Source organism: Lutjanus erythropterus, chromosome 21 (genome assembly GCF_056507025.1).
Source record: "Lutjanus erythropterus isolate fLutEry1 chromosome 21, fLutEry1.hap2, whole genome shotgun sequence".
Taxonomy (NCBI): Eukaryota; Metazoa; Chordata; class Actinopteri; order Lutjaniformes; family Lutjanidae; genus Lutjanus; species Lutjanus erythropterus.
The window spans coordinates 17,505,739-17,529,234 of NC_139337.1; the positions used below are offsets into that span (position 1 = coordinate 17,505,739).

Genomic DNA, 23,496 nt, shown 5'->3' on the forward strand with positions numbered 1-23,496 from the left:
CAACATGTGTTTCTGCTGCTGAGCGAGCATAGCGGAAACATGTAAAACATGACAGCGAATGGCTTCTTCAACCATGAGGGATTCCACTGAGCATGACTCCCTTACCCACATTGTCAATTTGTTTTGCCAAAAAGAGAAAAGAAAAAACCTCCTGCAGCTCGCCTGAAGTGAAATGGATTGATTTCAAAGATTCCTGAGCTGTCAGAAAGCTGTGAAATTGTCTTTGCAGATCTATCGCCGAGCTTTATAATGGACTCGAGGTCAAACAGCGTTCGCTACACTGTTAAAAAGATTTTATACACCATACATTTCCTTGACATTTCAATTGTACTCGTACGTCCCTGTGGAGCTCTTTTTTATTTGTGACTCATGCTACATTTTACAGTAGTGATAAGCCAGTAATTTATCATGAAATGTAAATGATAACGTAAGACTTAAGTAGTTTTTGGTAAGTAGAATGTTCTGTCCAATTAAAGTTTGATTTATGTTACTCTTATAAAATAGTTAAAATGCATTTTTAAAATTAATTCATGAGCTTTTCATGAGAAAATATCATTTAGAATACACACTTCTAAATGTAAAATTATGTTCTTCGGGTTGAATGATAAGAATCAGTGATAAAGCTGAACTCTCTTGTACCATCAGATAATAAGATTTAAAAACACATACATAAAAATTTGTTCTGCAATTAACAGTTGTATTCATTGTCCATTAATCTGTCGATTATTTTCTCAGTTAATTGATTAGTTGTTTTGTCCTTTTGACTACGATGATGTCCTCTTGTCTTGTTTTGTCCAAAAAAGCAAAAATATTCACTTTACTGTCATAACCTGAAAATATAATCACATTTGAAAAGCTAAACTCAGAGAATTTTGACTTTTTTCCTTCAAAAGTAACTTAAGCTGATTGGTATCATAAAAGTTGGCAATTAATTTAATAGTTGACAACTAATCAATTATTTAATGAATCATTGCAGCCGTGCCATAAATCAGTGTTATTATATGCTTTTGAATTATTGTAAATCCTGTTGGAATGTTGTTTGACTCCCCCTGCCTGTGAACTTCTGTTTTTATTTCAATGTTTTGCTGTATTTTCTGAACATAATTTGATGAATGTGTAAATATTAAAGGCCTGAGGTAGTTAAACTTTAATCTGATGATTTTATATTTTTCTTTTTTTCCAGACTTGATTTGGTGCATTTGGTGACAATGTGGCTTCTTTGTTTGCAGTTAAAACCGAGCCAATGAGCAGCAGCGAAATCGCAACCTCAGTAGCAGACACCTCTCTAGACAGCTTCTCAGGATCAGGTGAGGTTGTGTGTGTGTGCATTCATGTGTCCGGCTGCCTCTCACACACACACACACACACAGACACATGCACATCCACACACAGCTGCAGAACTGATTAGTGAGAGATGAGCCTTGAGATGGGTGACTGATAAGCCGGGCCCCAGGAAGTGTCCCTGCAGCTAAAACACCAATATAGTGTGTGTGTGTCTGTGTGTGTGAGTGTTTAAGAACTCTTACCTTACCTTTGTCAGCATATTTATATGCTGTGCTTGCTTGCACATGTGTGTGTGTTATGTGTGTGCGTTAGCACTGCTGGTTCCCATGCCAGTGAGGACTGAATTATGACCTGTAATGCACTGAGCCTGTCTGTCCAGTGGAGTGACACGGCGTCCCAGTGGCCCTCGCTGGCTCTCCACGGGCTGTTACCCTATCGCCCTGTCAGAGCCAGGGTTTTCACACCCTCCTCACACACACACATGTGCATAAACACACACACAGAGACACTGCTAAATAAAACCTCGGAGTATAATGAGCATTGTTGGAATTGTAATAGAAATGATCTCTAATGTGATAATTTTTCAGCTTATTTCTTTTTTCCACGCTCACCAGTATCCATGACGACCTGCAGCCCTCTCTTATATTTTCTGTAAACATGTCTTAATAATAGTCATGCATCCATGGTATTATCTTCCTGCTAATTTTCCTGTATTTTCTTAACTGTTTAACTAAGCACTTGATACTTAACGCTAGAAGTGCATAAATCACTGCCATGACTTTTGTCTCTGACAATATTAATGAAATTTAGTAATCTTACACCCCGTATCCTCCGCGGGGAAACCCAAAGCTCCGCTCAGAAGAGCAGGTTTTATCCAGTGGCAGGTGCTACTGATGTGGGAAAAGTGTTCAATATTAATAACGTGTGTGAGGGGTTACAGCGTACAGTTACATACAGTTAGCGCTCCCCCGCAACCAAATCCCTTATTTTACATGTCACGACCAATTAGACAGATGTTTCGGAACTGTGCGGCTAAATGAAAGTTATGCTGCAGAGCTGTGAATATTGCCTGGATTGCCTGAGTTTATTGTGAATTTGGTCAAATTTAGATCAAACTTTAATTCCTTCATTTATAAGTAGCAGTAATAGTGTAGTAGTAGAACTTTGGTGCTTGCTCATGGTGGGAATTCTTGGGTCTCTATAAATAATAGTATTATATAGACATAGTCTAAACCTGTTCTGTATGAAAAATACCACAAGACAAATACCATAACTTCTGTTACAATTTGGCATTAAATAAGAAAAAATTGCTGTTTTTTTTTTTTAAATTACTGACTTGATATAAGTCCATCTGTTATGTTTTATTCCAAATTTAGATCTTTATTTGCAATAAATTATGCCTAATGATACTTTGTAAATAAAGCTGTCATGTTGTTAACTTGCAGGTTAGGAATTTTTCATTTTTGTTTAGATTTTATTTATTTATTGTACTTTTCAAATTTTTCAAATTTTGGATTTCAGTTCGGTTATTAGCAGGGTGGAAAATAAACACCAGCCACCAGCTGAATGCTGATAAAGTATGAATGTGGTTATTAGATTTTAGACACAAAATTATGATTTCCTATTAAATGCTGGTAAATTTCATCATTTATTTGTCAGTGGCTGGTAGATGTTCACACTTTTGTGGTATTAGTAATATAAAGTAATATTACACACATTGAAATTATTTCGCCAAGCTTTGTATTGAAAATCTCCGAACAACAGGGTTTCTGCAGGTCCTTAAAATGTCAATAATCAAGCCTTAAAATATCTTAAATACAATTTTGACAGGTCTTAAATATTGAATTATTATATTGAATTATGAAGTTAATCTTGCTCTCATAATGTTGTATTTAAGTCTCACTTTAAAATGTGATTTGGGGGAAAAAATTGTATTGATTAGCACTGTGTATGCACTAGTGTCAGAATAGATGTACATTCACAATGATTTTACAAGGTTAAATTAGTTTTGCTAGTTGAAACCTTCAAAAATCATGTTTTCGTTGTTTTAATTGATGCAAAACAAACCTATGTTGCTGCCGCATGTTTGTCTAGGAGACAAACATTATTAATTTTGGTCGATACTGAAGAGTATTTATCATGGGTTTTTCAACGTGCAGTAATCAAACCCGGTTTTAATGATAATTGAAATTCAAAATGGTAATACTTATGCTGAAGATTGTTGTCAGGTTATCATTTCATCTATAATCACAGCATATATAAATTCATTTTTTTCTTTAAAACAGGAACTTATTTGAGGTGCTACTTTACAAAACAGTGATGTGACTGAAAAAATCCCAGTGTGTGTCTTATATAATTCTTACTCCACGTTAAAAAACAAGTGTACGTCTGTGCATTACCTGTGGCTGAACTCTCCAGAGTTAACAGCACCGTGGAACCACAAAGTCGTACGCTTAATGAAGGCATGATTATGCAGTAGCACTCATTACCTGCAATCAGTGGTGTCACTTCCAATGCGGTTGTGGCTTGAAAGGCCCAAGGCAACTGACGCTACAGGCCGAGACTGATTCAGACCATCCTGTGTGTGTTTACACCAGCGGTCGTCATAGAGACAGAGATACGTGGGTCAGCAGAAAAACCTGATGTTCTTACCTGATTATTTTGCTTCATTATTGCTCTCCGGTTTTTCAACCTTAAATAAGGTTAGCGAAATAAATAGAGTAATGCAATGTAATTACTGTTTCCTTGGAATCCAGAAGTTCTGTTGGCAAAAGATAATATTTACCTTATTTCTTAATGTTTAAATATGTGCTCGCCTCTTTTCTTTTCAACTCTCCTCAGCTATTGGAACCAGTGGCTTCAGCCCAAGACAAACTCACCAGTTCTCTCCACAGATTTACCCTTCCAAGTAAGGCTTCTTTTATTTTTCTTTAAAAAATAAGCAGCATCCAACTTCATTTGGATCTTTAATTAGATCCTTCTGCTCGATCGGGGGGGTTTTCGACCGGCTTTGTTTGCCTGGATGTCTGCAGCTTGCGCGCTCTGAAATCTGTTGTAATTATTATCTTGCAAAAATTTCCTTTGCCATTTATTGTTCTTTCGTGATGTATATGAGCTGTGCGATGCTATCTGCCTTACAGCTTGGCTCAGTGTTTAAAATGAAGTAGCACAATCACAAGGAATTTGTCAGTTAGCAAAGTTTGTGTTATGGTTTTTCCCCTTTTTCTTCCTGCCTTCCTTTCTCACTTTTGTCTTTTGTTTCTTTTCTCAAATAGCAGAACATATCCGCATATTCTTCCTACCCCTTCATCCCAAAATATGGCTGCGTATGGGCAGACGCAGTACACCACAGGAATGCAGCAGGCCGCAGCTTATGCTAGCTACCCCCAGCCTGGCCAGCCCTATGGCATCCCAGCCTATGGTAAGATTTCTCTAACCTCTTGTCTTGCTAAAAAATGCATGTTATTAATGCTCTTTACATTGAATACATGCATAAGGGGGAGAAAACGGCAATTTTTTTCCTTCCCAAAGGTCAAGACCATAACAATTCCCACAATTCCTCCTGTTAAGCACAAGCAGCCGAGATGCTGAGTTGTTGTTTAGTGCCTGCATATTCTCCTTCACTGCAATAAGACAGAATTTGCTTGTCTAGCTGTTCAGATAGATCTGAAAAGATTAATGATAAAAATCTGAAAACAAAAACTGGTTTTCCTCTGTCGTTGCAAGAGAAAGCACAGAGTACACCACGGCTCACTGAGGGCTTTATTTGTCCAAAGTCTTTTGAGTGTTTTGACCCCAAAAGCCTCTCCAATATGTGGAGGAATTTACACTGTTTATTTGAATGGAGTCCCGCAACCTACCGCTGCATAGACACTGCATCGTGACTGATTCAATGTAAGCAGTGGCCAGTTTAACTCACAAACACGAGCAGAATGTTTTATTACTAATGCATCTTTTCACAGATGATAATAACAATAATATTAATGATAAATCAAACAATCATAGCATGCTTTTTGGTTTTACAGCCAACTGCAGAAGCCAGTGCAAGATAATATTTCTAAACAACTCATGACAGTAAAAATCTTTAATCAGATAATCAGCGCTCGTTCATTGTGATTAGTGTGTTAAGCTAACAGACACAGTCTGTGTCCCCTTTGCTGTGTCCAGTGTAATTTAAACCTGTGTGTTGACTGTTGTCTTGTGCATCAAACCGATCTGGTGTCACTAACTGATTTAGGTCCATTGTGGGCAGGCATAAAGACGGAGGGGGGTCTGAGCCAGTCCCAGTCCCCGGGACAGACGGGCTTCCTCAGCTACAGCTCCGGCTTCACCACGCCGCAGACGGGACAGGCCCCCTACAGTTACCAGATGCAGGGTGAGGACATATTTGTGAATCCTTCATCTTTTTTTTGTCTGTGCATTTTCACAAGTCAGTTTGGGTGTTTGCATTATGTCAAAATGCATCTCAGCAACTTGAAATATTTTGATCAAAACAAAAACACACTTCAGGTCTGATTAGGCCTTTATTTTGTTAGAAATTCATCTCTGCAGTACCCAAATGTTTTTGGTCTATGGGTATGAATCTCGCTTTGGGTGCTTGAGGTCCAGGGTTCAAATCCTGGACAAGCCTCCAATTTGTTACGAACAGCTCGCACGTTGGGACAAAGGAGGGAGATGCACACTGAATGTATCAAATTTATTAATAATTGTGTGAAAGTGAGGATCTCTGGTCTGTGAAGGTGTGTGGATATGTTGGAAAAAGTCTGTAGTGCATGTGGTGAATATAAAACAAAAGACAGCAATGCAAAACAACATGTACAGTAACAAGCCTGTTTTGAAAATATAAGGAGTACAAAGTACAGATATCTGATTTAAAATGTTGCGTAAAAAGTTATCAGAAAAATAAATACTCAAATAAAGTACAGAGACCTGAAAAATGTACTTAACTACAGTAACAAAGTATTTGTACTTTTGTTATTTCCCACCTCTGGATGCCCATCACCTTTTCTTAAAGCTGCTATAACTGTAAAGCTGTTGTCCAGTTTTACAGTTATAGCATGTTTGCAGCAAAATAGCAGATATGGCTAATATCATGATGGGTTTACAAAACTACAAAACAGATTTAGAGTCTAAAAGTATGATGGGAATCTAATTGTGTGTATGTTTTGTACAGATTTTTTTCTCTCTATGTAGCTATTTCTGTCCTTGGAACCTCACTGTCAAACTTTGTCCTCTGTCATACATTATTTTGCCAATATCACATATCACTTTTTCCATTTTCTTCCTTGTTACTTTGTCTTATTTCAGTTTTTCTGCCATGTGTTCCTTCTGCTTAGTCCATCCAAATAAGGTTTATTGTACTCCTTTTAAAAAAGATTAGAGAAAAAGGTCTCTGTCCCTGATTTAATGGCACGCAGAGCCAGACTGATTCACAACACGGCCCTCTCCCTCACCCCTAAAAGATGGTTGCATCCCGGCGGTCGTTATGTGCAGCCATGACGGCTGCCTCCCTCTCCTCCCCTCTTAAAAGAATCAACACAGATGGAAAAATGGCAGGCACTTAGGAGGCACCAGCCATGTCGCTCCCCACTCCCCAGCCTTTGTTTTTTCTCTCCCTGTGATCATATTTGTATTTGTTTAAGAGCTGAGACCATCGAGATTTATGGCCTTGAAACCGATAAAGATGAGTTGTTGCGCTCCTGCACTCCCCCTCTTTTTGCTCTCTCCATCCACTCATACAGTCTGTTTGAATGTAGATCAGTGCCCAGTCGCATGAACCACCTTAAGTTTCAAACGAAAGCCAAAATAAAGCCACTTAGGTTGTCTTCTTACGTAAGTGTTTAGACTAAGGCTTTCATAGCAGTTACTGTCATAATACAGCAAATGGACATTCCAGTTACCAAGGTTGTTAGCATTTTTAGCTGGCACAGCTAACACACTTAGTTAGCCTGTGTTAGTTAGCTTCTGCAAAAAAACAACAAAGAGAAAAGAAAAAAGAAAGAGAACATGGAAAGCACAAACAAATAATCTAAAGTAAATTTAACTATGCCACCATAAAACTTATGCACAAGCTGAAGATGTGGCAAGAAGTAACTGACAAAATCAATGTGAGAAATGTGTATCAATCAAAGCTAATGGGGACTGTTAAGGGTCCCCTAAATTTTCCAACAACACGAGGGAATACTCAAGTACCTAAACAAGTAGGGATTAAAGGGTTTTCCCTTACAACATTCTAGTGAAATCCTTAGGCTGATTTTGTGCAACTCATTTTAGATGAAAATTTAAGAAAAACCTTAGCCAAAGTGGTTTTATGCAACTAGGCACAGACCTTCTGCCATGTCGTGCTGCTAATATTCTCTGTTTGTGTTAGCTCAAAAAAACTTTGCTCCACCTGCACTACACAAGGACAGTTAGCTAACAGCTAGCATAGTCTTTGTGTTCTCTGCTGTAACGTCTAATGTGTGACAGTAGAAACATCTCCACATGTTGTTGAAAAGCCTCCAGAGCATCTCACAATAAATAACGCCAGCTCAGCAGCAGATGTGGCGCGGGGAAGCCTCTTTTCCACGCCTCTTAACCAAATACAGTCGGCCACAGCCGGAGGTTTTGCAGAGCGCAGCCGAGCGCCTGAAAAAGGAGAGGCAGAGAGAGACGGAGAGGGGAAGAAAGGGAACAAGAGACGGAGCATGTGCGGCAGAATGCAGAAGCTGCTATCCTGCCCTTAGTGGTTTAACTCACGATGACAGTATTATGTGCCCATTCATCTTCTGAGTATTATGCTCTTACTCCGACTTTCTGTTTCCCTCCGTCTGTTTCTGTCCTGCTGCTATCTCTGGCTATCGGACGCCCCACGTAGCGTTAAGTGCGTTTGTAATTGACAGCCCTGTTAGATGACAGATTGACCACTATTCTGGCCGTAGCTTCTCTAACTGTTGGCTCTGGCCCTTCGCCACGCCATCATCATTACTCTCTCTGGCCTATTGATCTGCCTGGGCGAGGTGCCTCAGGCCTGGGTGTCCCAACCAAAGACTTTTTTTTTTCTCCACATCTGATACTCCCCCTCTCTGTCAGTGTCCCTGCCACCAGCCTGTGGCCAGCTGTCAAGGCGGAGGACGATTAGATTAATGTTTTTATGCTCCTCGCTTTCATGTCCAATGCCATGGAGCTTTGTGTGGGCCAGTGGCGGACTCACCCTGTCTGAGGGGCAGGAGCGAAAAAAAAGGGCACCAGCTGTGGGGCATCAACATGCCAAAAGACGAGATGTGTTTTGTCATGTTTTCTCCACTGGAAAGGCATCATCGAGAACACTTTATCATGTTTTGTCCACTTGAACATTACCATAGGGGGCACTTGATCTCATTGTCTCGGTCACCAGGACACTCCAGAGAACCTTTATCATGCTTTCACACTTTATCTATCATTGGGGGCACCTCAGTGTTGGGGTTTATGTAGATTACCAGAAAAGGCCTAAAACTTCTGAGATGCGTGAGGAGACTGCGAGATTGTGCTGACGGTGGGACTGAGCAGATGCTAATTAGGTGAATAATTGGATTCCAGCATTCTGTCCCAGTGGCAGCGCGAGCTGAAGAAGCCGAAGCCTCGGTTGCCTTTTTAAAAAGGAGAGCCCCATCTGGACTTGATAGCCTATTCCCAAGTGGGGCATACAAACTTCTGCTACAAATATTGTGCACTGATGATAGACATAGCCCATGGCAAGGGGACTGATCAAGCAAAGCAAATGGACTTCCAATTGTGGAGCCAGAAGGCAGGAGGGGAAGGAGGCGAGGAGGGGAGGGATGATGTCTGGTCTTGAGTGAGTGAACTAACTGGAGCAGGACAAGGGGGAGGGAGAGAAAACATGCCCCCTGGGGAACCACAAGACCCCCTCTTTCTCCCCCTGCTATAACCAGCACCACCACTCCCAACAGCATGGGCTCATTCTCACCGGACTAGCAGGGGTCCCCTCGGCTTTTATGTGGCTCCTTGTTCTCCACAGAGCAGCCCTCGAACCCTGCCAGTGAGCGCTTTTATGACTGTTTGAACTGTGCATTAGGCTAATTTGTTGTCCTTCGCAGCCTCACTCCTCCTCGTCTCTGTCTCATTGTTCTGTCAGACTTTCACTTGATGTTGAACTTTCTGCGGAGAACGCAGAAGTTTGAAAATTCCCCCTGCAGGCTTTGTAAAATCAAACAAAACAACAAAGAGAGAACAGCTCTGATGAAATAACCAGTAGAGGTAAAAATCTGCTGTGTGTGTGTAATTGCTGGAAGCCGAAAGTGAGAAACTGCACAAATAATTAGTGGCTCCTGCTAATCGTGGGAGCTTGGGAAGTATTTGTTTCTCTTTTTTGAGCCACAGTGCTGGGTACTTAGCTAACTGACAAGGCTAAACACTGCACTACGTCTTGTGTTTTCCATGCTTTCTTCCATACGGTACCCTTCACTTCCCCCCCTCCCTGATCCTTCCCCCTGCTCTGAAAGCTGCTTCACGTTTGTCACGGTGTGGGAGGGCCCTCCTGATGGGGCCAATGACCAGAGGATGAAAGGAACTCCCTCTGTTTGTCTCTGGGAACAAAGGTGTAATTACGTCCCCATTTAGGGACAGTAAATTTATCTCCCCTTCGTTTTCACTGGAGCTAGGGGATATTGTTTGGCTACTGTGGTGATAAGTGATGGAGCTTCTTGAAAGAATGCAATCGTAGTGCTAATTCATGTGGATGTGCAGAGATGCTATTTGATCAGAAATTAGTTATAAAGCTCAGGGGTGGTACAGGTTGGAAGAACTGCTATGACACTGTGGGGCAATTCTAGACTTTTTTAATAGCTCATTTATGCTGAAAATGTGTAGACTCAGGCCTCTGTCACTGGGTAGAGAAAATTAACAACTGTATATGTATTCATGCTAATTCGGAGAGGTGCACAGTATGTTAAATTATATTGCCGTTATTGTTTTAACAGAGAATGCGGTAAAATTCACGATTAGTGGGAAGGATTTTTTTTGCATCACAGTTTTCTTTTTCACTCAACAAAACTATTAAAATCATGCTGTTGGGACATTTGTTGGGGTTTGTGCCAAACAAACATGTTTTCTTGCATCTCTAGAACAAGATTTGCAGGCCACCTCACATGTTTTTCCTTTATCAAAAAATTGCAGCCTCTGCAATTTGGACATTGCACTTGGAAATGTTGTGATTTAATTCAATATTTCAATTAATTGTGCAGCCCTAATTATGCAGAATAATGTACATACCCCAAGCTACCCAAATACTCTTAAAATAATTGCAAAATTGCAATCACAATTTTGGCCTTCACAATAAATTAAACCTGAGAGGATATTATTATTGATGCTTTACATTTAGAGTGCCTACTCTAACTCATCAAATCAAATGCTTCATATTCACAGCTAAATTCTCTGACCAATCCCAGGCTTTCGCTTTGAGCACTTTGTGATTAACAGCTCTTTATAAATATGGCTGCAGGCAAGAGAATTTCCACTCAACAGGCAACTTGCTGCATTTTCTTTTCAGGGACAATTAGGTTTTGTTTTGTTGTATGCTGTGCAGGCATTATAAAAAAAATCACTCCAATTAAGTTTAGACTAATAATGTTGAAGAGTTGAGTTTTCTCATAAAAAAAAAAAAAAGAATGTATATCATATACCATAAGATTTGCAAATTTGAAGCAACTTTTATTCATCGTTGTATAGAGCACAGTATACAAATTAAGTGCAAGAAAGAAGTATATTTACTACTCAGTTTTGAGGTACTTGGATTTACTTGCATATTTTAATACTTCATTCTTCTACCATTTGAAGCCAATATTGTTCTTTTTACTCCACTTATATTTCATCACTAGTTACTTTGGATTATTAACACAAAAAATAAATCAATGAATAACACATGATATATTATTATAAATTAGTCCACCAAGCAGTATATAAAATAGCTGAACTTGCACCAGAGTTTAACACATTAATGCTTCACTAAGTAAAATCCAGTAATATAATACATGTAATTCTGAAATGAGCTTTTTCTTTTGGTACTTTAAGAACATTTCAATGCTAATATTTCTGTACTTTTACTTTAACTTTTAAGATTTTGAATGCATGTCTTTTTCTTTAGTATTTTTACACTGTTGTATTGCTACGTAACTAAATAACTGGGACCATTTTAGCTTTAACTTCAGCTCTCTCATACTCCCCTTGTCACCCCGCTGACGCTCCACCACACTGTGATCCCCTCTAAGCTGCTCCTCCTGCTGCTGTCCTGCCTGACATGACAGTACAGGTGGACGGCCGCTGAAGAGAGAAGTCGTGCCCCCGGGGGCCGCCGCTGCTCCTCTCCTCTATAACTCATGTCGTGTATATTATTAAGCCATTAGATGCTATCAGCCCCTTTGAATGATTTAATTACCCAGGAGGACTATCCTTTGAGCAAGTGAAAAGAGGAACATACATATTCATTGGGGCTGGATGTCAACAGCAAAACCCCCTTCCAGTGCTCCGGTCCTCCATCCATTTCTGTCTGTCTCACTACACTGGCCATGCATGGCCCCCCTGGCACCCTCATCCTCTGTACCAGTGCATCCACCCCCCCCACCCCGTCCTCCACCCCACACCGCCCTCTGGTAGCTCACACACAGCAGTCTCTTGTCTTCCTCACATTTGGAGGCAGGTTCTGTCCGCTACTCACCCTTCTCTGCCCCCCCCCCTCTGTCATTCATCAGGCCTGATCCAATCACTGATAAGGATGGAAGAGGAGAAAGATAAGGCCACTGTTGGGAGTGCTCCCTCAGGCCTCCCTCTGTTCACCACCTCAAATAGTTGTTTCACAAAAGACTTATCTTTTTTCCTCCTGACAGTGTCCCATTTCAAATCTGTTGCAGCACTGCTTGCAGTACTACAGATTTAAAGGAGAATATGTAATATATTTATTGAAATAATGATAAAATGACCGTGATATGTCATCAGAGATTTAGGAGCACGCTAAGTTGAAATACTCGCTTCTCTGACAACAACACTACAGCCACCATGTTCTCCAGAATGACTGATTCTGTTTGCACAGTTCACATTTATTAGTGTTAAAATTAATGCTGAATGTTCACCGAATGAGCAAGTTTCTCTTTAAGAGTCTTAAGAAATCATTAATAATCTTTTAGGAGGAGTAGATGTGTTTAATGGTTAAATTGAGCAATATGTTGATGGAGTCTGGCAGACAGTCACTGAACTCCAACTCTACAGAGTTTGTATTTTCAGAATAGTGGCCTCTTGTTTTCAGCCAGTGTTCATACTCTTAACTTTATCAGATATGAGTTATTATCATTAAACCACCATCAGTGTATTTCAATGGTCAAAAAATTTAATTTGGCAAACCTAATAAACATCTAAAAGTATGAGATTTATACACAAAGGCTTTGGCAATATTGTTTACCTTGACATCAGCATGCACCGTTTTTCTTTATAAATAAGGCTCCTTTTTGCCAGTTATAAATGTCAGTAACTCATTAATATTTTTATGTTGTTTTATTATTATTATTGTTTTATAACTTCTTTATGGTTTAACATGTATTTGTCCTCTATTATTATTATTATTGTTCGTTGTTGTTTGTTGTTTTATCATTATTTTTCTGCAATGTCTGCACTGTATAGCACATTGTAACTGTGGTTTTTGAAAGGCACTTTATAAATAAATTTTACTTCCTTACTAATGAGATTAATTAGTGCCAAGTAGTAATTGGATCTTGCAAATAGTGAACCTACAACTATTCTACTTATTTCTAATAGCTTGTTAATGATTTTTAAAGTGTTTACTACCTAATTAATAACCTAATTATAAGCATTTTATGAGTCATTTATCGTTTAAGTTTGTATCATTGTAAAGTGTTATTTTTTGATGTAATACAGGGTGTATATAACTCAAAAGTTCTTTTTTTCCCCCCTACAGGAGGTACTTTCACTACAACGTCAGGATTGTACGCAGGAAACAACTCCCTGACAAACTCGACCGGCTTCAACAGCACACAACAGGTAGTTGCGCACCTCCTTCTGCTCATTCTGTGTCTGTGATCTGGTATCACTACGCAGTCATCAGTTTATATAAGTTTGAATCGCAGACTTCTTCCTCAACCTGGAAATCTTTATGAAACATGCAAACTCAATATGTTACATTTCATCCGTGACACATTCAGACATAAATCACTCAGGATGTCAAAAGCTTTGTACGCAGGATTATCTACTGTGCCTCCCCCAACACAAATGTATTATGCCACAGAGGAAAGGGAGAGGAAGAAAAAAAACAAGACAGATCGTTGTCCAGATGTAGGACAGAACAGACATGTGTTTGCATTTATGTTTTGGAATCTGCACTGTAAAGTAGCAACACTGGTGCAGGGCATATCTCACATTACTCTGCCAAACCTCCTACTTCTGCTACCTTTTGTCTTTCTTGGCCTCCACCTTTTTTCATGTAAATCTTGTACATATCTTAATTTATCTCTCCTTTTTTCTCCACTTGCCCGTTTTTATCCAAGTGTAGCCTGCATTTTTTACGATTTCCCTACTCTGTCTTTCTCGACAGGACTACCCCAGTTATCCAGCGTTTGGCCAGGGGCAGTATGCTCAGTATTACAACACCTCACCCTACCCTTCACCCTATATGACAAGTAACAACACCAGCCCCAGCACGCCCTCCACCACCACCACCTACACCCTCCAGGAGCCACCCACTGGCATCACCAGCCAGGCCCTGACAGAGAACCCTGCAGGTAGGAGTCAAACTGCAAGCAGCAGGGTTGCCTTGTGTAACTTGAGTATCAGGAGTTTGATCCCGCTCAAAGCTTACATGCACAGTAACCTTCCACTATTATTCAGAATATGACAACATTATGCATTATTCTGAATTTAGCATTCTCAGATTAAATCATAGGATACACCAGTATTATTCAGGATTTAGGAGCATTTCTGAGCATACAGTGCATTTAGAATATGCGTCTCAATTGGGGTATTAAACCGCCAACCGTATCTACCCAAGACTTGGGTATAGATACATGCACAAAAGAAAAGCTCTCATTTCTGGACAGGTTTTTGGATATATGCAAATATCGCAACACCGACCATTTCAAGAAGGTGGTTGAGTGAATGAAAGAGTGGGACCGTGTTTGCACGGTTGCGCATATTTGCCACCATGGAAAACTTTGACAAGACACTATATTGATGCAGAGAAGTGTCTAAAATCAAAGTATGTACAGCTGCAGATAAATGGAAATAAAAGTGGAATATACATTTTTATTAAACTGCTTAGTAGGAGTATTGTCTTTTTTGGAATAAGGGCAACAACAAAACGTGTTTTACCAACACATTGGTAAATGTGGTTAGTGACTGGAAGTTGTTCTTGATAAGAGAGCATAGCCTAAATTCCAAAAACCTTTATTTGTACTGTGACAGCCCTCTTGATTTGCTCCAGGTTGGTTCCTGGGTGGGCTTTCTTTCTTTTCCTTTTTTTGGGGGGGAGGGGGCATCACTGATTTTCATCTGTGTTGCTGCTCCTCACCTGTATAAGCTGTTTGATTCAGTCGGTCTCTGTCTCTCACCCTGGTTTGTGTTTGCTTCCTTTGTCCACTACATTTCACAGTACACTCACTCACACATGCAACGCACTACTAATGTTGCAGATATATATATATATACTTTAAATGGACTTGCTTTACTTATATTTTGGGTTAAATATATCTTTGATTAAAACTCATGTGTTGTCCTTTCGTCTTTGTCCTTTCCTGAGCTGGGCTGTGACAAAGTGGGGGCTCGTCCAGATGCACAACATGAGTAGGAAATGGTTTCAGCCAGTGCGCTGCAGTGTGGCAAGCAAGAGAAAATGAAGTTAAAACTGAAATCAGATGTAGAATTTCCTATAACTTTATGTGACATTAATGCATCATTTGGCAATCGAGCACTGATTGTATCTTTATAAGTCAGTCAAAATTTTATGGCTGCATTTGCAGTTGTCATCAATCAACACCAAAGACTAAACTTAATTTCATACACAGTCATCCAATTTAGATAAATGACATCTCTGCTATTTCCAGTTGGCATGTACTCCGTTACCTCTTGTTTATTAAATCAGTATGGAGCACAGTAGCTTTTAGCATGCATTCTGCAGCTGATTTATGATATGTTTGTTACCTGTTAGGCCTGCATAATCACTAAAAAGTGTCCCCAGGAAGCTGTCTGACCTGCATCAAGACAAATGGTCGCTCACACTTCTTTGCTAAAAGCAAATAATAGCTCATCTTCAATAGATACACTCTTTTTAGACTCTGCTTCCTTCTTTGCTTCCTTCCAGGAGAGTACAGTACCATCCACAGTCCATCAACCCCCATTAAAGATTCAGATTCGGATCGATTGCGCCGGGCCTCGGATGGAAAGTCACGTGGCCGGGGAAGAAGGAACAACAACCCATCACCGCCGCCTGACTCCGACCTTGAGGTAGGGTGAGCCCGCTACCTTGGCGACAGACAGCCTCGCCCTGTCTGAGGCACACGGACACTAATCCACTTACTATATGGCTGCCACACTGGCTTTAACACTTGATGGGCATTAATTCTTAAATATTTGATTCATTAACTGTAAATGCATTATTGATGCTTTGTGGAATATATGACATCACTAAACACACATCTTATATAAAGTTCTCATGTATACCTCATGAATAAACAATAAGGCATATGATCAACCCTCTGTGGTACACAGTAATGATGCCAGTTTTGTCATGTTTTTTTTGTCATAAAATAGACCAAGTAGAAATAATTTGAAGAAATTTTCCAAGTTACATTTTTAAGGGTACACTTTACGGTGCATTTCTGTAGAGCAATACAGTACTATAATGGTAAGGAATAAAAAAAGAAAGTTCTTGTTTAAAATTTGGTTAAAAACTAATGGAAAATATTTTAATTTGCCACTGCAATTTAAAATGTGTGCCATTTATAATTGAAAACACTTAAAAATTAGCTCTTTTCATGAGTTTGGGACAATATTTTACCAAAGAGTGCAAACATATTTCAGCAAACCAAACTATCAACACCCTCCTCAAAACAAGACAGTGACTCCTGTTTCAGCGTTTGTTGATTTGTGTCACATTTGAATGCGCATTGTCAGTTTCCTGGTGTGTGTCTTTCTTGACATACAGTATGTTGCAACCGTTTGTTGTTTTGTCAACATCTTTGGCTCACTGCTTGTGAGTTAAAATAGAATAAAATAGTTACAATATAGTACTGTCTATAAACTAATAATAAATAGTAATAAACTAGTAATAATAAACTAATGCACAATAACACAACATGTCATAGTGGGAAAGACTGGAGACTAGCTGTGCGTAATGGTACCATTGCACCATGAGCCGTACAACACTTTGATACTGACCATATGTCAAAATAAACTCTTGGTAATTCAGCGGGCTCTTCATTAATACGATATGAATTTGAACGAGGTTAATAGCACCCATTATAGCACTGACATCATGCCATGTTAACATATCTAGTTAATTAGTTTGTCACTATTGATCACTCTAATGTAAAGGGCAGGGGGTGGAAGGCATGTGGCGGGGGGTGATGGGAGGAGTGTTGCGGTGACCAACCCAAGCAAATGGATCCTGGTCCCTGTGGCGCACAAATACACGCTCCTGGCCTATTGACCAGGAGGATCACCTTGCAGCCCTACAGAGTGCACCATTGATTTTGCCTCTTTTCTCTCTGTTTTTCTTTGTTTCTTTCTTCCACCCCCATCTCTCCAGCGAGTTTTCATCTGGGACCTGGATGAAACAATCATCGTTTTCCATTCCTTGCTTACGGGTTCTTATGCCAACAGATATGGACGGGTGAGTGACATCAGACTGTAGCAGTAGCAGTGCACTTTATCAGCAAAACACATAAATATTAAAAGGAAAGGATCGGAGGCTGCGGGAAGGGGGGAAATGGCCATTGAGCGGAGGATAGATTTCACCATTTCTTGAGTCCATAGTGAGAAGAAGGAGCAGAACTCAATGTACAGATAATTGTTTCTTTTTTTAATAGGTCCAGTGAGGCTTGGCAAGTATTTGACTGCTCTTTGCAGCTGTTGGAGCTATGCATGGCTGCTCGGGGCTCGGCTGCAGGGGCTCACAACAGTTGCACTCTGGATGTCTATTGACACATCTTAAGTGTTCCTTTCTCCTTCAGAAATGCCACACTGTTAGTTTAATTAAGTGCTTCTCAATCCATCCTTTTCAGGCGGGGATCTCCCCGGAGACCCTGGCCCTCCACCAAATGCAATTCAGTCAAAACTCAAACTGGAGCACAGCAGTTCCCTTTAAACTGCTTTAATTATGACTTAAATTAAAATATATTACATATATTTATATGTCAGTATCAACAAACATATATTATTGTAATGCTGCAAGGTCATTTTCTATCCCATGTCGCTGTGTGTGCTCATAAGATGAGGAGTTTACTTTTCCAGGCTTTGCTATTTGTTGTTCCATGTAAATTGCTTCTCTAAATTTAAACTTTCAAAACAAACAATTTGGGAAATAAGACAGAATCCTATTCTCATGGTTTTGTTGAGGTCATAGGCTCTATATAGCTTTCAAAGTGCATCATCTGCTCTTAGTTTCCCATTTATGGGGTCTGTAGGGGTGCTGGAAATCCTTGAATCCTTGGAAACACTTAATACTTAAATGTAGTGATTTCAAGGTTTGAGAAGTGCCTGGATTTTTTATAAAAATGCTTGAAACAGTTTGCTGAAAAGTGCTTAAATTTGACTTTGGAAAAGGTGTGGGAACTCATTTAGATATAGCACACATAGATAAAAATAATCATAGAGCCTTAAACAATATGCATTTTATTTTATTCTATTTTGTCTGAGAGAGGCATTTCTAATCACCGGTTGTTTTGGCTATGGAGGTGTCTGGTTTTGAAGTCAAAAATGACATATTGCTCCTCATATGTCAGAGAGCTTAGTGTCTGCGGCCCGTGCACTGCGCCTTTGTTCTGGTATGAGGGGGTGTTTGATGGGGGCACTGTTTTGGTTTTGGGGTGAAAGAGGGCTGCCCCACGACCCTCCACTGTTTATTTACTTTATTCTCGGCCCTGCATGCTGGGTAAAGAGAGAGCTAAAGCTTAGGGAGCTGTGGAGCAGTGATGAGGGACTCTCCGACCAAACACACACACATGTGAACACACACACACACATGCACACACAGGGTCTCCAGTGTGCTCCTCTGAAACAGGAAACACTCCTGACTCCATAAGGGCCCGTTCCATCAGAGCTCATATAGGATGTGACAGCCGCTAGAGTCCTTCTCACTCTCTGTTTTCTCTTTTGTTCCCTCTTTTTTATCCTCCTTCTCTGCCCATTTCAGTCCCTCAGTACAGATAACTATTTAAAAAAAAAAAGGAGAAGTACTGGGTCTAACTGTAGAAGATGCACTTTAGTTTACAGTACAGTTCTGCTGTAATGTGTCTCTAAATACTCCCTAATAAAGTCTAATAAAGAGTCTAATTTTGTCTAATAAGACCATATTAGTTTTGTTTCATCTTGTTACATCTGCTGTGTGTTGTCGTCTTGTAGTTGGGAAGGCGACAATGATGCAAAATAAAACTAAACAATATTTTCCCTTAAATGCATTTAAAGCAAAGTCATGAGCCTGTTTTGAAAAATAAAGAGTACAAAGAGACAGTTGTATTAAAATGCACCTTTTCATAGCTTGTCTCCCTCTCATGCTCCAACCTGCTGACACGATCACATTAAAGCAATAAGAGGGAGACATGCTTACTCACAATAACCACAGAGCACGCTGCCTCAAAGCATATCAGAAACGCAGATCTGTAAACTACCTTGGAAAAGAAAGTGAAGCAGACCAACATCCCCCACAACCACTCATCCACCACAACAACCACCCCGTCTCTCCCCCTTCTTCTCCTCCTTCCCTCCTCTGTCTGCCATTCATGTCATCCCTATCTTAGCGCATAAACACAAAAAGTTACAAAACAGTTTTCCCTCCTAGCTGCTCCAAGCTTACTATAAATAGATGAGTATCTAAGTGAGCGTACATCCACACTTTCTCTCACTCGCTGTGACCTCCCACCCACTCACTCTGACGTTTTTTCTCCCCTCTCATACACACATAAACACACTGCTGTTCTTATCAGCTCTTTTAATTGGCATCAAGGCAGCTCACCCCCATAAAGCTGATGGCTGAGGCCAGCTGTGCTGCTATTGGGCTGGCCAGAGCTGGAGCTTAAAGTGGGTGGGGATGGGGGGTTGTTATTGGTAAGGGGGCTCGGAGGGGGGGGGGACTTGGCGCCCCTGTGGATGGCACTGACATCTCGGGACAGGTGGTGCTGGAGCAATGACAGCAGCAGCACTTTGGCCCTCTGGCCTGCTTGTATTCTTAACTCCCTCACTGACTGATTGTTTAGATTTAATTGGAAAGGATTCACTTGCTGCCTTTTCCCACCAAACCGTCCCATATTGCTAAATCACCCGACAGCGCCAGCCAGAGGCTGAGGGGAGAGGGAGCTGATAGCCTGCTAATGTGGGAGTCTAATTATTTTTGATGAATTCTGACTGAAAGATTGATTGGAACTGGGAGGTTTAAGAGGAAAGAGAAAGCCTCCAGAAGTGGGGATTGAGCTCTACTTGTGTGGTTCATCCGCTGTCATTTTAGTGAAAACATAAGCATTGTGGGGTGTGACAGCTAATCAGTAGAAAAGCTCAGGTGTGTCTTCAGGTGGTTTAGCTCCGTAATCCCTGCTTCTGGTGCTGACTGGCCCGTCTTTAATGCAGTCTCACCCAGCTGCAGAAAATCCTCCTCCGCAGCCGTCTATTGTCTCGCTTCATCCTTTACTTGCTAAAGACAATCTGCTCATCAGAGACTGAAGACAAAAAGGATAAAAAGAAATTCAATTTACACACTACTGTCAGTTTAGCTCATGATTATAATGTGTTTTGTATGTTGCATATTTTTCACGTTTTTGACTTAAAATTAACAACAATTTGTTAAAATGGAAATTTTAAAAGTAGAGTGATGGACCTTTTTTTTTAAAGAGTTAGACATGTTTGGTTTAACCAGAAACAGCTGTTTAATTGCTCTCACCAAACTAACCAAACTCCATTTGCAAAACCGTAATTTTAACATCATCACTGTCATCTTCTTTAAAACTCACCAGAAACAAAATAAAAGTCACCAAAAACATCTTGACTTTCTACTGCTCCAACAATCACCAGCTTGGTAAAAAAATAAACCCTTTATTCATCGATATAGATGCAAAAATATTCTGGCTCTACATGTAGTTTCTCCCTGCTGTTGTCTGTCCTTCCTCTCACTCCTCTCCACATCTAACACTGGAAATATAAAGGGTTTATTTGGACCAAACCAGAGTTGGTCATTGTTGGAACAATAAAAAGACAAGCCAAGCCAAGATGTTTTTGGTTAGCTTTATTTATTTATTTATTTATTTTGTCTGTTCTGTTTGAATGAAGATGACAATGTTACGGTTTTGCAAAGGGAGTTTGGTTAGTTTGGTGAGAACAATAAAACAGCTGTTCCTGGTTAAACAAAACACACGTTACTCTTTTAAAAAAGGTCTGCCTCAGTAGTGATTCTTTCCATAATGTTGTCAGACACTATAACAGTAGGAGAATAACAGTAGGAGCTCATCTCTGGCAAAACAAGCAGTGATAAAAATACAGAAGACACCCTTTAATAATGGGTATGCGAATTCTCTAAAATAAATGTGCTTTAGCAATAATTTAAGCATGTGAAAAATAATTACACAAAGCTCATATGTTTATAAGTGTTTATGAGAAAATGCATTAAGGTCTTTTTGCCTATTCATTATTGTTTTAAAGGGAAAATCGCACACATTGTCACCGGCTCATTAACTATTTACAGTGTCGTTCACTCTTCTCCAGGTATTATCTTACAGACAGTGCAACCCTATCACCATTACAGCACGTGTCACATTACTGACAGAGATCATGATTTAAGAAAAATTGTGTTTGCGTCTGATGCAGGGAGTGTTAAGTTTGCATTTGAATGTTTTTTTTTTTTTAATAATATATAAATAAATAATAATAATCTTTATTTACATTGCATCTTTCAAATTACAGTTACAGAGTTCTTTACAATTAAAACAGATCACATTTGTAAAACTTTTTTGAAAGATGATTTAAAGGATAAGACACACTTTGCAGCCTTGATCTCCTCAGGCAACATCAGTAATATCTTAAAATTAATTCTAAAAGCAACAGGTAAGCAGTGTAAGGAATATTAACATTATAATAAACACCTCAGAGTGGTTGCCTCAGTGGCAGTTGTATTCTATCTATCACGTAGAGAGCAATCGGATGATGCATCTGCACAAGTATGTGGAGAATGGGCTATTTACGATGAGACTGTGACCCCAACTCTTCTAAATCGACCACCCCTTCTGAGAAGAGACATGCTTTTACTGCATTCATTCAAGTCTGTGGCATTTCTGATGACTATTCTGGTCCCTTTCGGAGGGGTCGTAAACAGAGGCTGAAACTTTCAAGTCCGCCTAATGTCTTCTTTTATGGGGATAAGCCTGCTGAGGAATTTAAAGGGATTCTGTGTTAATTGAGTGACTCAAAGGGGAAAAACATTATTTACTGTTTCACATTAAATGGAGCAAAATTAGGTCAATATTCAGTGGAAAGACTTTTCTTTGATTTAATTGTTTTTCATCTGTTTCAGGATCCGCCAACATCTGTATCATTAGGCCTGAGGATGGAAGAAATGATCTTCAACTTGGCCGACACACACTTATTCTTTAACGACTTAGAGGTGCGTCTGTTTCTTTACCTCTGTTGTGTTCCTGTTTTGCATAAACGCCTTCTCTTTACCTTGTGATGATCTTAAAGGGATTGCTCGGATTATTTGGTTTTATCCATAGTCAGTGAATTACCTAGATGCAGTAGATGCCGGTCGGCACACCACAGGTTGGAGAAGCAGAGAGGAGCACCAGCCCAGAAGCTAATCAGTGAACATTCAGCCACTTAAAAAAGGTCCACCTAAAAAGTCAATATCAGTTGAAATGTGTGCTCTATTTGGAATATTTTCACCGGTTTACTTTACCACCTGACAGACATTTCTGACGGGAATCCACTGTTATATAAAAAGGATATTGCTTGTATAACAGTGGATTCCTGTTAGAAAAGGCTGGATGACATCAAAGTAAAGTGCTGCAAATATTCTAAATATAGCATACACTTAATTTTTTTTTTTTTTCAGGTGGACCTTTTTTTAAGTGTTTAAAATGCTTTTTGTTGCTAACCCTGTCCATAGAAGGTCATGGCTTAGCTTCTGTGCTGGTACTCCTGCAGCTTCTGCAAACTGGGAGCGTGCTGACCGCCACCTACTGTAGATAATACACTAACAGTAAGTACTTAACACAACATAGAACTTCTAATAATCTGAACTATCACTTTAATGGTCTTACGACCGGTCCATTAAGCAGCAACAACTGATTCATAGCGTGCAGCCTGTTTCTCAGTTATCAGTCTCATAGTGGTGAAGTATTACCTCGGAGCCCAGGGGATACCATGAATTTTACATGTGCTGTCAGTCTCCGTCATTCCTGGGTCACCAGTCCTGCCCCCACCCCTCTCACCCCACCACCTCCTTCCCACTCCCATAGCGGCCAGCTCAATTTGTCAGGCTCTAGTGTTTCTGTGGCCGCTCCGTCTGTCTGTCTGAGTGTCATGCTGTGTGCTTGGTGTCGCTGTCCACCTACACCACAGACCCCTCCGTCACAGCATGAAATCCCCCCACCGCTGTCTCCCCTCCCACGCCTCTTTGCCCCCCTGATTCATGTACGGCTAGTGTAAAATCTGCCCCTAGGGCACAGGAATAGAGGGATCAAGGGTAGGGAGGTGTGTCTGGGTGTCTGAGTGTCTGCTTCAGTCTGGGGAGAGCTGAACGAACACTGCATGTACAGTGTGTGTCAAGTGTGTGCCACATTAGGGCTGGGCAATAGATCAATATTATATCAATATTGTGATATGAGATGTGATATCATTTTAGATTTTGGATATCGCTATATGGTGATATGGCATAAGTGTTGTCTTCTTGGTTTTAAAGGCTGCATTACAGTAAAGTAAAAGATTTTAAGTTAGAAGAACTCACATTTATATGTTCTGTAGCGTTCTAAAAATAAATAC

The 23,496-nt window shown here is 40.1% G+C and overlaps 1 protein-coding gene across 11 annotated transcripts in view; it reads left to right on the forward strand.

The window, feature by feature from the left end:
* eya1 (EYA transcriptional coactivator and phosphatase 1) overlaps window positions 1-23,496 on the forward strand; it is an 82,952-nt gene that overhangs the window by 38,370 nt on the left and 21,086 nt on the right. For 5 of the 11 annotated variants that reach the window (XM_084746819.1, XM_084746816.1, XM_084746822.1 and 2 more), the window contains 9 exons: window positions 1,230-1,307; window positions 4,126-4,192; window positions 4,560-4,705; window positions 5,522-5,659; window positions 13,226-13,308; window positions 13,859-14,045; window positions 15,620-15,762; window positions 17,066-17,149; window positions 22,031-22,120. In XM_084746819.1, coding sequence (XP_084602945.1) covers window positions 1,230-1,307; window positions 4,126-4,192; window positions 4,560-4,705; window positions 5,522-5,659; window positions 13,226-13,308; window positions 13,859-14,045; window positions 15,620-15,762; window positions 17,066-17,149; window positions 22,031-22,120 — 1,016 coding nt within the window. Of the gene's footprint in view, window positions 1-1,183; window positions 1,308-4,125; window positions 4,193-4,559; window positions 4,706-5,521; window positions 5,660-13,225; window positions 13,309-13,858; window positions 14,046-15,619; window positions 15,763-17,065; window positions 17,150-22,030; window positions 22,121-23,496 lie in introns of all 11 variants that reach the window. The other 6 variants (XM_084746821.1, XM_084746824.1, XM_084746826.1 and 3 more) reach the window with 4 other exon arrangements.